General features: G+C 38.2%; 2 protein-coding genes across 2 annotated transcripts in view; one reads left to right on the top strand and one right to left on the bottom strand.

Annotated features, from left to right (window-relative positions):
- LOC135467369 (condensin-2 complex subunit D3-L-like) overlaps positions 1–1,753 on the bottom strand; it is a 31,142-nt gene extending 29,389 nt beyond the window's left edge. The window contains 1 exon segment of the mRNA XM_064745141.1: positions 1,685–1,753. Within this exon segment, the coding sequence (XP_064601211.1) occupies positions 1,685–1,748 (64 nt within the window). The 5' untranslated portion in view covers positions 1,749–1,753.
- Positions 1,754–2,471: 718 nt separating this feature from the next.
- Positions 2,472–17,415, top strand: LOC135466861 (2-amino-3-ketobutyrate coenzyme A ligase, mitochondrial-like). The gene is given in 15 exon segments (XM_064744614.1): positions 2,472–2,522; positions 4,338–4,564; positions 7,133–7,163; positions 7,166–7,221; positions 7,877–7,937; positions 7,940–8,052; positions 8,055–8,097; positions 10,669–10,765; positions 11,176–11,262; positions 11,797–11,879; positions 12,416–12,525; positions 13,250–13,351; positions 13,924–14,002; positions 14,638–14,685; positions 15,196–17,415. Coding segments are annotated over 15 exon segments (1,269 nt in total). The 5' UTR covers positions 2,472–2,500; the 3' UTR covers positions 15,306–17,415.
- Positions 17,416–18,245: the final 830 nt, after the last annotated feature.

The following is an 18,245-nucleotide window of genomic DNA, read 5'->3' as shown; positions in this document are numbered from 1 at the left end:
CTCAACTTCCAATCTTCAACTGGTATTGCTTTCATTGTGAAATAATTTACTATTTTTATTACTTTTTAATGCTGTTTGATTGCATACATTTTATGAGCTCTGAAAATGGCCAACCCAACCAATGTGGCTTTTACTTCACCCCAAAAATATAATGGTACATAAAATTCAATTGCACTGAAATTTGCGCTTTCATATGCGAAAAAAGTTAATGAATTAGGGTAGTATACAAAGTTCTATTTAAAATGTTTTTTTCAGTTTGTGGGGTTTTTTCAACCACAAATCAGAAGTACATTCTCCAAGAATGGTGAAATTTTGTTATGTTGGGTAATCAAAAGAGTGTACAGCAACACCTTCTAGAGCATGGAGAGTGGAGATAACAATTATAACAAAAAATGTAGCCTATTTCTGGTTATTCTGACAGCCATTTTATTCCAAAGTTCGTTTTGATTATGCCTCAGCAGATGATTTGATTCAACAAATTTATTTATTTATTTATTTGATGGCATCGATGCTCAATGCCATACGCAAGAAGTTTAGTTTCAGCAAATAGGATGCTGGAAACATTGCTGATTGGTGATAGAAATATACTTGCCCAGCCGGGCAGGCAAGTCTGCATGGTTGGCTGCCTGACACATTTTCTGCTTACCCCGAGCAATCGAGCAACCGTTAAGGTACACCATTGTTAGAGACGTATGGTGGCGGTGCGATGGGTGCGGAAAGCAGGTCTTCAGGTTGGTGTATTTTATTTGTGCAATACTTGTTTGATGACAGACAACTGGCCCGGACCTTTGTTGAGTATGAATAAGCACAATCGACGTTTCAAGGGTCTCACTAGCCCTGCAAGACTCCAACACATTTTCTTATACTGGCCTAGTGTCGTTGGAGTCTTGTTGCTTACAACATGAAGTTTATACTCAACAAAGGTCCAGGCCGATTAGACACCAAACTAAAGACCTGCTTTCCGCGCCCACTGCACCACCATCGTTTGTCCCTACTCACTTTAGAATAGATTTATTATAGCCACGAAGGCTTCAATGTCACACACTCCTAGGTCCCTAATGCCATCTTGAGCAGAGCTCTGAATAATAAACAAATTGCACTATATGCCACTGGTTTCTTAAAATATTTGGTTATTAATTGTTGCTGCTATAAACATTAAGTTTATGTCGTGATCAGTACAGTGTAACATAACAGCATATAAACAAGAACTGAGACACCATCCCAAAATATTCCGCTATGCTGGAATTCATGATATAGAATAAAATGTATGTACCATAGTGCACTACGTCACTTGTCTCAAGGTAAATGGCACAATGATGCAAAGCTTCGTGTCATCAAGTCATCGGAAGGCGATGGAACGATGGTATGTTAATGGTTTTACCTGGCCTCATATGACGGCGGTGCGGTAGATCTGGGACTATTATATAATAGTCCCAGGTTAGATGCAGAAAGCCGGTTTTTTCGGTAGTCGTTTATTTGCATAAGGCTTGTTCGATAACAAAGTCAATCGGCTTGAGCACAAATTAAACACTGTTAGCATCGCGACTCCAACGTTGTTGTTGTACTATATTATTTCGATACAAGACTGTGTGCGACAACAATGTATTCATGACTTCAAGTTATATGAAATGAAAAGGAGCAAACAAAACATTTATGTTTACACTTGGATTTCGAAATTTCTCACCATCATCGTATTTTCCAAATGGCAATGACGACAAAACGTCAAGAGTTTTTTCAGTGTCCGCCATTTTGATTTCCCCGCCAAAAGCAAACCGAGGTCAAGGGCATAGTCTTGGTTGATTCCATTAATAATGGGGGTTAATAGATACATGAACAGGCACTCTAAAACAAAGATTATGCCAAATGAAGAAAATTATGTGTACACAGATACTGCATGGCTTCTTCAAATCAGTTTAGCACCCCCGTCCTCCCACATTCGGTGGGTTTCCTACCCCGCCACCCACATTGGGCCAAACCCATTCGGTCTGTCCCGCTACAGAATTCTTTTGAAACAGGGGTCATCGTTGACGCCACCACCACAAGCTACTTAATTTCCGGACTGACGGCTGGGGCCTTAAAAAAACTGTACTTTGAAGCCATTTTTACACCCCAGAGTGAAAGTTGAAAAATTTGTTTGCGCTGTAATATGTCATTACACATGACAATCTGCAAATTAAGAAATAAAGCCAAAGCATTTCATGTATCCCTTAAGGTTAACATGTACAAATGTTTGCATAAAATTCAATACATGTATATCTATCCGAAGAGGACCATTTCATTAATTGACTAGCAAATCCGTAACCTACTTGTCTAGATCCAACGAACAAAGTTGGTTAGTCATTATGTACAGGATTTTTTACAGTTAAACATTAAGAAATATATAGCAATTGGGTGTTAGATAGACGCCGTTTGTTATTTTCCGTAAAAAAGGGTAGTTATAAATCTTATGTCGCGAACCTGTACTAGAAAGACATACTTGAAACATCAACGACTGAACGCCATGATTTCCCAACTGCCCACTTGTAAGTGCTTAACAAGTATGTGATTTAGTTCATCACCAGGATCGGGTGGTTGGGGTTTTCAGATTGCAAGTTTAGCTACTTGTCTGTTGGCAGCGGGTTATTGACCAGAATCCTGATTGCAGTGGTGGTGAGTGTGGATGGCCCAAACCGGAGGTGTGTCGGACTGTCGGCTGTTGATTGGACAGCAAGCAGTAGATGGTTTACACTTTATGTGACATCAACATGCACCAATACTACCACTCTTCATTCTACGTGGTAATCACAATAAATAAGACATATTTTTATTCTTTCAAGGGCTATGCCCGTGTGATAACTGTAGCTAAAGCTGTATATTTTCTCCATGTCCTTTTTATCCCTCGAGGTTGTCTGTCTGTCAGTCTGTCTGTCTGCAGTAGTTGTTACATAGTAGCTGAAATTAAGCGGGACGTTGCTACCGTAACGTCCAGCTTCGGTCATATGGTCAACCCTTTTACTACAGGCTGGAGCCCTACCTTATTTTTGCTATCCACCGATCCACTGATACGGACAAACAGTAAATATGCCAAAGCTGGCATCGGTAAACCATCTTTCAACAGTAATCCAGTCGTTTAAACTTTTGAATCAGGCAAACCAAACCAATGTCTGCCATGTTCACGGTGATGGGCCACGAAAATTTTATCCCACCCAACATTCCGTTTACTCATTTTGCCCGATTCACAAGTTTATACTTGCTGGATTACTGTTGAAAGATGGTTTACGCATGCTGGCTTTGACATGTTTATGGTTTGTTCATATCAGGGAATCGGTGGCTAGCAAACATGAGGTAGGATTCAAGCTGTTTTTTATTGAAATTGTCCACGTGGAATTTCAAATGACCGAAGCTGGGTGTTAGGGTGCGAACATCCAGCTTATCTTTCCTTTTACATTGTTAATGAATCTCCTCTTACAGCTATGTTTGGATTTTCATCAAACTTCGCAGGCATGGCAGAAGTCATGTGAGGAATTGCATGTGCTGTTTGGGTTGAGCTGAATCAGTTATGTCCGAAGTTGTTGCCGTTAAACATACCATCGGGACTTCTACTAGCGAGTTCTTGTGAACATGTGTCTTCCTACGGTTATGATTGGATTTCCATGAAACATGGAGACCATGTGGAAAATTGCATGTGCTATTTGGATATTGCCACATTGGTTATTTCCAGAGTCATTTAAGCTTTGAATTGAGACTTGTAGATAGTGAATGCTTATTAGTGTTGTCTTTCAGTGTAATGTGTACCATATGTTTACAGGTGCCCACATGTATGTGTGCTGAGCTTCCTTAGATTTGTTGACATGCCTCATCAAGGCTTAAATCATATATCAGTATAACACATCTGTATGATGATTGGATGAACTGTATAATACCATCTTCTTGATCTGAACTGACCCTATTTTAAGCTCATAATGCATAGTGTGTGCACTTGATGACATTATTGAAACATCAACAGATCCTCAAATCATCTTTGATTTTAACCTGTCGTAAATGTTTTCAGATTTTAGGAAAGAGAGAGAAAATGCTTGTTTATGAAAGCTGGATGAATCAGGCACTTGCCACAGATTAAGCTACAACTTTCAGTCCCAAGTTCAAATCTAACTATTGCTGGGGCAGTTGCAAACTTTCAGCCCATATTAGTGAAGTTATCTTTAAGTAGCATGGTAGGTATAAAGTATATAAAAAGAATGAGAATGAATAAGCATGAGCTCACAGTTAAGCGTCAGCTGGGAAGTTTCATTGACGAAATGGATCCTACCTAACAACCATATTCATACTGTTTGATCTTGTCACTGTCTCTCCATTAGGTTTGAGGCTCCTGCCTCGGGTGTTGTCCCTCCATTCTGGGCGTTGTATGAGCCAGGCAGCCAGCGTAGCTAAGGCACAGATAGACGTTCAGTTAGAGAGTATTCGGGATGCTGGCACTTGGAAGTCTGAGAGAGTCATTATCAGCTCGCAGGATGCTAATATACAGGTGGCTGGGCAACAGGGAAAAATCCTCAACTTCTGTGCCAACAACTATCTTGGTTTGTCTGTATGTATATACCTGTATATTAGTCATTAATGATGCAGGCCAATATTGCCATGTGTTCAAATCCAGCTTTTCCTGGTTGAAATGTGGCTATAAGTCATGTTTTGTCATGTCATGTTTTGTTATGTCCTGCAAGGTGAGGTGATTTCCCGATACAAACTCTGCTTACTTTCCTCTACCTATAATTCTATAAGTGAAATATTCTTGTATGGTGCATGACATGAAGTAAATAAATAATCTGGGGCCTGTTGTTCGACAGCCTATTAAATTAAACACCAATATCACCTATTAACTCTTAATATTAGATTACCTAAGATGGACGATTAGTCCAGTTTCTGAGATGCCAAATCGAACGGCTATTAACAAAAAGCACTATTAGATGGAAATCCCTGATTAGCAAGTGTGTCGTTTCCCACAATGCATTGCACTATTAACATCGCATACTTCCTGGTAACCATGTGGACGTCACATACCAAGGAAAAATTAAAGGGGACAGGGTGACCAATTTCTTTGACAGAGTTTTGATATACTTTCTGATCAGCTTTCATGAAACAAGATTAAGCCAACCAAAACAGGAAAATGAAAAGTGTATTCATACCAAGTTATTTGATAGTCGGAAGCACAAATTTCGAGTCTTTGGAAGTAATGCAAGAGCTACTTTTGTGATATTTCCCTCTCAGACATGTGCACAAGAGCTCGGGGGTTATCCGGGTTGAATGCACAGAGTAATTAACCTTACAGGCCTACACATTGTCTAATGCCATTCATATATAGTAAGGACGAGGTCTAACAAAAGGAAACTCCTCCTGGCACGCAGACATGTTTATTAACCTCTACACTTGTTATTTCCGAGGTTTAAACTTACCTGTACCTGCTGATAATAGAGGAAACGCAATTGTTGCATGCTTGAGTGGAGTGTTATATACATGTAGATTTTCAGGGCTGTTGCGACTGCATGGGTGGGGTGGGTGACTGTAGTAAATATTTACCTAATAGATAGAATTAAAAATATTTGCAACAGTCTGGACCTGCCCCGCATGCAGCATTACCCAGGCTGATCTCCCCTAAAAACAGGAAGGACTAATTAATATCTACAGGAACCTAATTTTCCATAGAACAATTGTAGAATGTTGAGATGGCTCATTTGTTTTTTTCATTCTATCTTTTCTCCACATCAGAAAAAGTCAACATTTATACACACACACACACACACATACACTCTCGCACACTCATATATATATTTATATAGTGTGGATCACACTATAGTTAGATCACGTTTAAAAGACTAAAAAGAATCTGTGCTTCAGTCTATTCAGTATGCCCCCCAAAAAACATGAAAGCCACATACGAAATCTCTATGAAATGGCTTCTTAGATGAGACATACTTCAGTTAAAGATGATCTTTTCTTTGAAGCTGTACATATGTAAATAATTTCTGACAAATCTGAGTAGTTGTACCATGGACCATGTTGTACATATTACATGTGTTTAATAGTATCATAGGCAAATACTTGCATGGCATTACCAGTAATTGTGCTGAATGCCAGCTAGGATAGTCTATTTCATTTAGCCAGTCACCTGTATCATATATGGAAGTCCATATTCATTCACAGAAATGAAATAACACTTTTTCAGACTCATAGTGTTAAACTGCATAAACATGGTTTTGACACCAAGAGCTCATTGCTTTGGGTGACATCATAATTATTCAAAAACCAAAATCAAAATGCTGGAATGTTGTAAAACAAATTACTCACCAACTTTTGTTGTCCAGCATGCCAGTAGTTTTGCAAAATTATGACACTGACCAAGGCAATGAAATTTGGCCGTCAAAACCAGGCTCGTGCAGTTTAACATATTGGAATTAGAAAAAGTATTCTAACTGCACTTTCCTTGCAATAATATAGACGTACAACGTATCAATGAGTAGGGCTTGTATTGTAACTTGTCACTAAGGAAATGCAGCTTTGGTAGTGAAAGTGACTGATTTTACAGACAGCGGAATATCTGCAACTAGCTTAAAGAATAGAATGTTGTGAGAAACTGTGATCATAGTGTTTCTTTATACCGGGTAATAGACATTAAATAGGCTGTCAGACGAACAACCCAAGTATTTAATTGGCTAATCGGGGATTTGTCCTAATAGACGTTTTCTTAGGACATTGAACAATCGGCCCCTGATGATACAGCAACACTTCAAGATAATGTTAATGTGAAACCTCTGACCAATGTGGTTGCTGCAAGTTCAAGACCGCTTTCTGCTGGCTTCCTCACCAACCATAAGTGTTAAGGCCTGTCAGCAATCTATCGATGGTCATGGTTTCCATGGGCTTTGCTCGGTTGCCTCCTGGCATAATGCTGGCTGCCATTGTATGAGTGAAATGTTCTTGAGTTCAGCATAAAAGGCCAATTAATCAAATAAATACTACAAGAAGTAAAGTGTAGTGGTAAATACCACTAATTGAGTTTCCTAGAGTGTTTGTGTGTTACAGGGAGTTGTTATAGAATATCCATGTGTATTATAGTTGATTAAGTTTAGTTAATACAGTTGTTCATCTAATTCTTTCACAGAATGACCCAGCAGTGGTAGAGGCTGGCAAGAAGCCTTGGACACACATGGGGCAGGGCTTAGCTCTGTGCGTTTTATCTGTGGCACTCAGGTAAGGTTAAAACACATACCAGTATAGTTAATGATCACCTCTGAGATAAGGCTGTAACGCACAAATCTTTTTATGGTGTGTTGAAAGGTGACTTGCTTTAAATTAAAGTGTTCATCTAGGCAATAATGGTGGCCTCCAAACTTGAGTGCTGGAGTAGACAAATTGGAAAGACTTCAGTGGGTCTTTTATTCTGACATACAGGGGCTTTGCACATTAAGTTATAATGTCAAAGGGTGTAGTTCGTAGTAGCTTCCAGCATGTTATGCCAGAATTATTTTCTGGAATTTTCCTATAAGGTAAAGGCTGTATGTTCCAAGCATTAGTGCATCACATTACAATATGACACTGAGATATGGCTGTTATCTGTTCATACTTACAATGATACTGACATAGTCAAAGATTTTGTCTCATGGCTAAATCACTGAAGCCACTGAGCATTTTTTGTGGATTTTGTATGGATTTATCTTGGCGTGTTCCAATGAAACACATTTTACAGAGCTTTCAATTTATTGTTGCAGGCTTCCTTCCAAGCAAGATAAATTTACCACTGATATTTAATATTTATTATAAACATTTTGATGAAATGATGTTCAGATCAGTAAATTTTTACAATGCTAAGTATTGCAGAAATTTGTTGTCTTTATTTTTTTTTCAGGACATACATAAAGATTTAGAAAGTAAAATAGCAAAATTTCATGAAAGGGATGATGCTATTTTATTAGCAGCTGTTTTGATGCCAATGCTGGGCTATTTGAGGTATTGTTGAATGCTGATGATGCTGTTATCTCAGATGAGCTGAACCATGCCTCCATTATAGATGGGATAGAGGCTGGTGCAAGGCACAGAAATATCGCTTCAAACATCGAAACATGACAGGTGAGTGGTCATCTAGTAAGTTGTATCAAGCATTTTGTCTTACACACGTAGACCTTAATCCAGGAACATGACTCGAACCATGTGCTGACTTTCTACTTGTACAGACAATACCTTACCTTATTCTAGCAGGATGAGACCTTATTATAGCAGGATGAGGACCTTATTCTGGCAGGATGAGATCTTATCCTGGCAGGACTAGACCTTATCCTGGCAGAATGAGAAAATATCCTTGCAGGATGTGATCTTCTTGTGGGCAGGATGAGACCTCTAAATCACCGGATGAGGTTTTTTTAAGGGCACCACTATCTGAGAGTAAAGATGAGAAATAAGGGGCTTGTTTAACTCTCAGATAAGCGATACCTCCTTATATAAGATAAAAAAAAAAGCACATAGATGCATGAGTCGAGGTTCGTAACACTGCCAATAAACTTGGCATTTCCTACCCTGTCAATACAATTCCTCAATGCAGGGAATAGGAAACAGATCCAGCATTGACCTCTCTGTAATCCACACATTGGCATATAGAACCATCGGGCTGTAACTTTGCAGGTTTAATTCTGGAAGGTTGCCGTTTGATAGATACGGCCCCTTCTACACTGTACCTGTACATCATGTACTTCAGCATTACTACAACCTGGTACATCTGAACATATCTCGGGATACATCTCAAGCAACTTACAAATATCCTGTCTCTGTCTTTTAGAAAGATGACTTAACACTTCATCTAAATTACTCAGTACACTTGAGTTATCCAACGTAGGATCTAACAAATCAACTTGTATGCTTGTATGTCTTTGGACTCATGTAGTAGAATACATGTAGTAGAGAACTCACCACTCTTCTCTACATGATTTATTATTGTGCTAACCACAGTTACATTGTAAACTTGCATCATGAGAATTGTATTCTCCTTCACTTTTCCTATGATTGGGTGTGCTAATAATGCAGCATTGTTAACTTTCTTCACTACCTGATGTGGTCCACTAAACTTGGCCTTAAGTGGTTCTTGAGGTAGGGGCAACCAAACTAGAACCTGATCCCCATGAGAAACACTTCTTGGCGTTGCCTTCTTGTTATAGTATAGTTTCATTTTCTACTGAGAGGTCTTCAAATTAGCATGGGTAATCTCCCAGGCTTTAACTCCCTGTCCCGAAACCGGGAAACTTACTCTTATAAGTTTTCTTCTGTTTCCTGGGCCAAGCTATGTTCCTTCATCAAAGCTAAAGGACCTCTAACCTCATGACCATGGACCAACCCAAATGGACTAAACCCAATGGAGTATCCCTGGTGGCAAACAATACAAATGGAACCTTTCTGTCCCAATCTTCAGGGTATTCCATGTAATATGCTCTTAGAGCACTCTTCGTGGTTTGTTGGTATCATTCCAAAGCCCCGTGGGATTGAGGGCGATAAGCTGTGGATTTGTTGCATAATCCCCAACTGATACATAACTTCATGGAATAAGCCTGATGTAAAATTTGACCCCTGGTCAGATTGTATTTCCTTAGGTTAACCATACCTGGTGAATAACTGTAACAGATAATTAGCTATCTGAGGAGTAGTTATCTATCTCAGTGAGATAGTGTCTGGAAATCTAGTAGCTGTATCCATAATAGTCAAAGGATAATTGTATCCTGGCTTAGTTCTAGGTAATGGACCAACACAATCAATAAATACCTTACTAAAAGGTTCGCCAAAAGCAGGAATGGGAATTTTGGGGCAGGTCTTACACTATACTGGGGTTTCCCATCAGCTGGCAGGTGTGACATGTCTTACAGAAACTAACCACATTCTTGTAGATCTTAGGCCAGTAAAAATGGCAAGTGATTTTACTTTCTGTCTTTCTAATGCCTAAATGTCCACCTATTGTCCACCGGCTGAATCCCCAGTGGTAATAGAAGAGTTGCCTTCCTTCTCTGTAGCTCTTTTGAGTGACCATTGCTTGTCTTACATATGGCCTCAGACCCCCATTAATTTTCCATAAGCGACAAAATGTTAACGTCTAGCGCTGTAGCTTAGTCCCAAACATTCCGTGGCCAATAAGCCTTTCCATGCTGGCAGCTGAGAGGCGTGCCTAGCAACGCCAAGGGGATGTCACTCGCAGCCTCATCACTACCTCACACCTTGTGTCCTCTTGCCCAGAATTTCAAACTTTCATCAATAAAGCTCATACCACCTCAAAGTTTAGATAGTTTCCAGCATTTTAATTCCAAGCATGCACCTGTACACCAAACATGGCCGCCTGGGAGCAAAAAAAGACCTTATACTCTAAAATACACAGAACTACAATCGTCCCTTCCGAAAAACGGAAGTTGTAATGGGGGTCTGTGTCCATATGTGACAAGATTTCAGAATAGCTCAACATTCTGTTTTCAGCATGAAGAATTTACTAGGCCTTTTAATGTCAGATCATTTAATATATTAAGATATCTTCTCTGAGCTTATTACTTGTACATTCTGAATATAATATGGATGAATTCATTGAGCTGCTTGTGCATATAACAAATTGTAGATTTTAAACATGCCTCATTGTATTACATGTGCCATCCAAAGCTTCTTTATTCTTAACAGAGCTTGAAAACCACCTCAAGGCCACTCAGTCAGCACGATTCCGTCTCATAGTAACGGATGGTGTGTTCAGTATGGATGGGAGTATAGCCCCACTCAGGTAGTTTGATGCAACCTGTGCATTTCAAGTTTAAAGAATTTTGTGTCACTATTTCGTTTCATTTGTTTTATGCTGGAAATGACCAGTTCAGTTGTGTGCATTTTATGCTTTCAAATAATTGCAGGCTGAGACTCAAAAATATTTGTGGCTAACTCTGTTCAGAGTTATAAAGCATAAATTCAAAGCATAAATTCAAATTTAAAGACTGATGATGTCTTCAGGTACAGAAAACTTGCGAAAAGTTGAAGTACTGCACAAAGTCCGCTAAATTGCAGTATAAGTGAAAACAATCTGACTCTTCATGTCCTGATTGTCAACATCTGTAAAATGTATCACTATACTGGATTTGTACCCTCAGTTTTCTTGGACAAAATGGACGAAATTTTTGATGACTGGTTCTTTTGTTTCAGAGAAATCTGTGAGTTGGCAGAGAGGTATAATGCTCTCACCTTTATTGACGAGTGTCATGCTACTGGCTTCTTTGGGAAGACAGGCAGGTGAGAGCGCTGCACAGGTGTGGTGACAGATTTAATACAGTCGGCTAAATAAATGATATAGTACCTCAGTAAACGGGAAATAATCCAGCATCTCTGATCATGTATACATGGTACTATTTGACAACATTTGGAGTATTAAATTCTAAAATCATTTTGATTATTTGATAAGGATTTATAAACACAATGAATGAAACCTTAAGCTTATCTCTTCCTGCTTTGCGTATGGTTTCATGTCAGGGTGTTTTTCAGGTACTCAGGAAGAGGTGATGAGGATTAGACATGTTTTAAATAAAACAATTTTGTCTGATCTAACACATTAGTCAGATAAGTAAGTAACTAAATAATAAACAAAACTATGAATTAAAATGATGCTTCATTACCAGTAATGTGCCATCAGAAATAAGACAGTATGTGAACTTATACAGTGTTTTCATATGGCATAAAATCAGTCAGCTAATCTGTCCTTGTCAATCAGTCAGTTTGATAAGTCAGTTAAACACCTTCCTTTTGTATAGTCTTTTCCTTTTTCACAAGGGGCACAGAAGAGTACTGTGGTGTACCTGGTAAAATAGACATCATCAATTCCACCCTGGGAAAAGCCTTAGGAGGAGCCTCAGGTAGTGTAATTAATATGGGCAGTTGTTATGTCACTTAATGTGTAATGTTTGCTGATCGAATTAAATAAAGAAAAGTGTTTTTCTTTTTCTGTTCATTATTTATTAAGATTTAAGCATACTTTGTGTATGAATTGTCATGACTTAAGTGAAAACTATATTCTTACAGGTGGATTATGATAATCCTCAGAAGAATAGCTCAATGATGCCATGTTGTCATGAACACACTGGTGATATTTTTCTTACCGGTTTTCTTCACATTTCCAATTCTTGTTGACAAGAGATCTAAATTTCCATAGATGACTGGTGAAAATAATCCTACTATTAGCATTATTCAAACAATAACAGAGAACTGATCCTTCAAAAGATTAAGCAATTATTTTTTTAGTTTATTTATTTTAAGATTATTTATTTATTTATTTCATCAGTTTTACACTGTCCACAGGAATGTTTCAGCATTTTGGTGAGGAGGACGCTGGAAGCTTGGGGTCATCCGCGGGTTATTAAAGATGTATGAAATTGCTGAATTCTTCTTGCAGGAGGCTATACAACTGGCCCCCAGTTTTTGGTTGACCTTCTGCGACAACGATCTCGCCCCTACCTCTTCTCAAACACGCTGGCACCCCCAGTGGTTGGCTGTGCCAGTAAGGTCAGTGGCTATTTAAACGTGCTTGTGTCTTTCTGCAGATTTACTATGCAGTGTTTACTTTTTGCCTGCAGCGTCAGTTTGCTGGCGAACAAAAAAGATTCTATGTTATAAATAAACTGAATTGTTCAATATGGATGGCTGGTGCCAGGTTGAAGTGTGAAGATAGTGCACTGTTTTTATTGTGGTGCTTAGATAAGTGTTAGGATGAGTTAAAAAGTGTATGGATAGGGGGTAGACACAATGCATCCTTACATCTGTAGATGGTACTGTATGATGTAAATATCCCACTGATACTTACACTCCTGAAATCAGTTCATTGTATTGGCAAGCTTACCACAGATAAAAACTTACATATTCAGTTATGCACATCATTATCTCAAGTTGAATTCTATATTTAATGCAGGGGAGAATGATTGAAAAAGGAGTTGCTCCCCCTTTCAAGCCATTCCTGCACGATGCACTATGCTCGGATATGAAGTATATATGCTTTGTTTGCTGAATAATTTACACTTTTCTATGGACAATTCTGTGGACAATGTGGACAAATGTTTTGATCAAAAGATGAATTGGGTCATTGAACTTTGCTCAGAAACTGCTTTAATGCATGGCGAGTCACACATGGTATACATTATTTTGCTCAATCTGGCTGTTATCTGCCTGATGAAGTGGACTTTTTATATTAGAGTGATTGCCAGTCTTAACCACGTCTGATTTGTCCCTGTAGGTACTTGACATGCTGATGGAGAGCTCGGACCTCTGTCAGAAGGTCACAGCTAATGTGGTACAGTTCAGATCAAAAATGGCTGATGCTGGATTCACTCTGGCCGTGAGTTTCCCAAATCCCTGAAGCTTTTTACATTTTGCATCGTTGTTAATTACTCAGATATGAGGTGTTAATACCATGTTATATGAGTGATGTCGTTGTTGAGTGACATCAGTGGGACAGGTACAATTGTTGTTTGACAAATACGTGTTCAAGTGAAGCTCATATAAAGGTGCGCACTTTTTACTGGCTTTTTATCAACGACTGAAGTAAAGCTGCATTGTGTGTTAACAGAGTGGATCATTCCTAAATCCCTAAATCGAAACCTGTGTTAATGTTTGTTTTGTGGTGCACTTTTTGATTCAGAGCTAAGGTGTATGTATAGCCTCTTTTGTACAGTTATATTTGAGGAATGTGAGACTCAAACATACCCTAATTCTTCAACTTTTTCAACAACCTCTGCAACCATTCATGCCAGAGCTGTTAAGTGTAAGGAAAGCCTTTGCACAGTTTTAAGAAGCTTGCATTTTTAATGACACAAACAAATCATTTTTAGCTTTATTTTCATAAAGGTATGTACAAATTTTCAAAAGATTAAAGAGCTACAATACTACATGTGAATGTATGTCTTGTAGGGAGATCCTGACCACCCTATCTGTCCTGTCATGTTAGGAGACGCCAGACTGGCGGCAGAGTTTGCAGATCAGATGTTAGGTGAGTGCTTTAAATGGCTCAACAACCATGATAGTGCTTGTGTTATTTCTTCTGTTGAAACTTGAAAGGACCTACATTTATTCCTATATATTTACCTACTTTCATTGTTTGTGAGATCTTTATGATGACAGTAGGTGAATGACTAGTCTTCCACCAAGTGAGATGTCAGTTAGTATGTCACTTATTTGGAAAGTTTGTCCGTAATTTGCCAGAGGTGGTTTATCCCTGGCACTCCAGTTTCCTCAACCCATTCAATTGACTGCCATGGTGTAAATGAAAAATTCTCTATTATATCATGAAAAGAATTTGGATAAATAAGAGAATTTTTTTTTTAAGTGTTTATGCCCTTGGAAAGTGTTGTCTATACGATTTACAAAGTAATGTCTGATGACTGCCATGGTTGAGTGCAATCCTGAGTCCATAGCAATTTAATGAGGCAGCCCTAGAAATGTATCAGCATTGAAACCAGCCTACTAGAAAATGGCAACCATGTGAGTGTGTGGATGCTGAGAATGATGATAAATGTCCTGTAAACCCTTGTATATAATGGGTGTTCTTGTATGCGGTGCCATCTTATGATGCATTAGTCATAATCCTCCAGAGTCCTTTAACTGGCCATAATCATCTTTCCACAGGTAAAGGTATCTATGTAATAGGCTTCAGCTTCCCAGTGGTTGCCAAAGGTAGGTCGCTTTGAAGAAACACGTGATCTTCTAGCAGCATTATAGCAGAAAAGAATTTTATATGTAAGATCTTTCTAGAGAAGCTAGAAACAATGTACACTGCTCTGTAGTGTACATGTACTTGTCTGTTGAAAAGAGAGATTTAGGAAAGATATGTGTGTATAGATAATAGTTTTTCTTCCCTCCTAAGAAAGGTGTTATTATATGCAGCCATGTCATTACCAAAAGAACAAAAAGGAAAAGATGGAACTTCATATTTTTTGTAGGTTAACTAATGTAGTCTCCATAGGCCACAGTAAGGTCAGAGTTTTTTAGAATGTTATATTTCTATGGAACCACATGGAATAAGTTTAATAGTTTGCAACACTGCTATGGTTGATTTAACTGATGCGTATATGAAATGATCTTCTTGAAAGTATTTCAAATACTAGTACAACGATTGTATGAAGTGAGAATATGGTGAAGCAAACTGCCAAATATTGTAAGCATGTCTGTCCTTTTTTATTGCAGGTGCTGCTCGTATTCGAGTTCAGATTTCGGCAGCCCATTCTCCAGAGGACATCAACAAAGCTGTGGACGCCTTTGTTGCCATTGGTCGACAACTGAATGTCATCAGCTAAGAGGGATTTTGAAGGAACAGCAAACTAATGATGTGATCTTGAAGTGTTATAACGTAGGTCGGGGTGTGTCTATCAGAATCTCAGAAATGAACGGGGTTAAAGGGTAACGGTGGGTTTTTATTTCTTTATTTGCAACTTAGAATATGTTCAATGTTGTAAGAGTAAAAAGAAAAAAGGTTCACATCCTTCTTCTTGGGGTGTAAAAATGGCTTTCAACAACAGTTTTCTGAAGGCTACAATGGTCAGTCTGGAAATTACATGTAAGTAGGCAGAATGAGGGAGCATTAAGCGTGTCCTCCAATTCAGAATAAGTTTGTAATGATGTCATTTCTGAAAATTCTCTTTGACAGAAAATATGCATAAAACAAAGGGGGTTATTAGTAGAGTTAAAATACGCCTCGAAAATGATTTTTTTTTAATGGATCTATGAAGATAAATGTGTCTTTGTTAATGATAGTGCTCATTATATATTTGTGGCAGAATGCGGAGAATAAATGCACTGGTGGAACTGAAGCAAAGGTTCTAAACGGCTTTGTGACTGTAAATTGTGAAGATTCACTGCCTTGATGACAACTAGGTCTTGGCTGTCTTTAATGGCTTATTTTTTAATAAGAAAGATTTCATTCCAGTTTAATTCTATAAAAGAAATCTTTTGACATTCCAGTTATGAAGTTTTAATTTTATTTATAGTAAAGTCTACATTTAATACATATGTGTTTCTACACTGCTTTCAGTTTTTTTTTCTAATGCATATGTACTACTCTGGTCACCTTTATAGCCTTTTGTGATATAATTTTTCTAGGAGTATGTTATTTTTAGCAAAAAATATTCGAAATTCTTGCACCTTTTTGGGTGTGTGCCTCATCCTCCGTGTTTAAATGTTAATAAGTGATAAATATTAGTGAAGGAATGAATGCTGGGGGCTAATTCCCACAGTTCAGTGATGTTTTATTTGATTTATTTACTTGATCGGTGTTTCACGCCGTACTCTAGAATATTTCATTTATACGATGGCGGCCAGCATCATGATGGTATGAAACCTGGCTTTCCCACGACCACCTACAGACAGCAGGCAGAGAGATGTTTCAGCCATATCTTGGAGATTAACAATATGATATAGCCTGCATCTTAGCACTATTGACTGTATTGAATTAACTTTACAACTGTTAACAACAGTGTCAGTTATTCTTGTTGATGATGTTTAGTTTAGTTTATTGTTCTATGTTTTGTGCAGATTTTTGTGAAAATCTGAGGGAATGTCAGTAACATCTTCAGCTTTGAAGAACAAATTTGAACTGTTACGTCAGAGGCTGGCATCTCAGAATCTTGTTCTTGTACTTGACAGCAATACTCAATCGCTGTATCTCCCATCCTCTACAGGATTAAAAGATGGAACTGATAAACTCATACATATGTAGTAATGTATCAGAATATGGAGGCAAGAATCTCTGTTTCATACTCAGGCACTTTGGTGGTATCTATTGACCTGTTTTCTGTTGGAGGTGTTAGGTTGGTGTGCGTGAATTTCATGTAAGCGCTAAATCATGATACTGTAATTCTTCAAGCCTGAAGTATCATTTATTTAGGCATATATTCTGAAGGCATTATTGTGTGCAGACTGATCAGTGTTGTTTCAATGAAGAGTTCTTTGTTTCACAAAGATTTGAAATCTAAACAAAAATAAATGTCTTGCATTGGAATTGTTAAAATTGTTTTGTAGGGTGTTCGGTTTGTTAAATCAAAACGTAATCAAAGAACATCCAGGAATGTAGCCAATTAGGGCTTGGTTGGTGGATCGAACAGGTGATAAAGTGCTACATTTGGCTGGGATTAAGACAGATGTTTATCTTAATCCCAGATTCGGGGAAGACAGTGTTGCCCAAAAGGCAATAGCGTCAGCTACCGTATTCCGCTACCAATTTCTCCCTCATAAGACATCAGTGGAAATGCTGTTGTTAGTTTAATCTCTCATTTGGCCTGAGATAATGCCTGCCGGCAATCACCCGGCGAATGTTCATTAACAGGGGCCGAGTGTTCAGTAATCTTTTCATATTGTAGAGAAAAGTGACTGGAAATAAAGTTCCGTTAAAAGCCTAGTTTGTGGTGTTCTGTTCATAGTTTAATCAAATTTTCTGAGGTGTCTTCATCATCAGACAAGTCAAATCACCCCACAATAGACAAACGTGTATACTTGCTGTTCTGTTAAAGCTTTTTGTTTTATTTCTTAGCTCTGTTGGGATATGGTCTTTTGCACACACTATCGACTGTCGTACTACCTGTACTTGTCAATGTATAATCATCGACATTATGCTTAAAATAAATATGTACGGTCAATAGCACCTCAAAAACAAAATCTTTGGTAAATTTCGTATAAATTGTCGTATATGTTACGTGAACGTGTCCATGATATGATGAAATAAAAAGTCAGAAATTGCGTCCAATAAGGAAGTTTTACTGGAGTGACGTCTAAATTACGCGTTATGGTAGAACGTCTGCGTTGGGAGGTGTGAGGTGTTCCTTGCTTGATTGAAACTGAAACACGAAAGAAAATGCAGTAATAACCTGCAAATCGGTAATACCTTGTAAATTGGTGTAATATAAATTATCTCGATCTTTGACAATTGATCCTTTTAAATGGATAAGTTTTTGAATTGGGGGTGCTCTAATTAATTGAGATATCATAGGAGTCCATCTACACGCTCATGTTTACTTTGATTTCTTGGACTTCAAGTCAGTACAGGGAGGTTTAAATTATATCTATACCTACACGGACAGGCATAGATATACAACCGCTTAATGGCAGCTGCATTACTTTTTCTTTCATCACTTTTTAGTAGATATTTACTGAAGAATAGTTGTGTATATCGCGCTGCACTGTCCAAAATATTTCGTAGATGATCATATCATGCATGCTTGTTTCAAATAAAAAATTCAGACAGA

The sequence above is a fragment of the Liolophura sinensis genome, chromosome 6 (genome assembly GCF_032854445.1).
Source record: "Liolophura sinensis isolate JHLJ2023 chromosome 6, CUHK_Ljap_v2, whole genome shotgun sequence".
NCBI classification, from domain to species: Eukaryota; Metazoa; Mollusca; class Polyplacophora; order Chitonida; family Chitonidae; genus Liolophura; species Liolophura sinensis.
The sequence above is the reverse complement of the archived record's forward strand: the minus strand, read 5'-3'. Positions and strand labels throughout refer to the sequence as shown.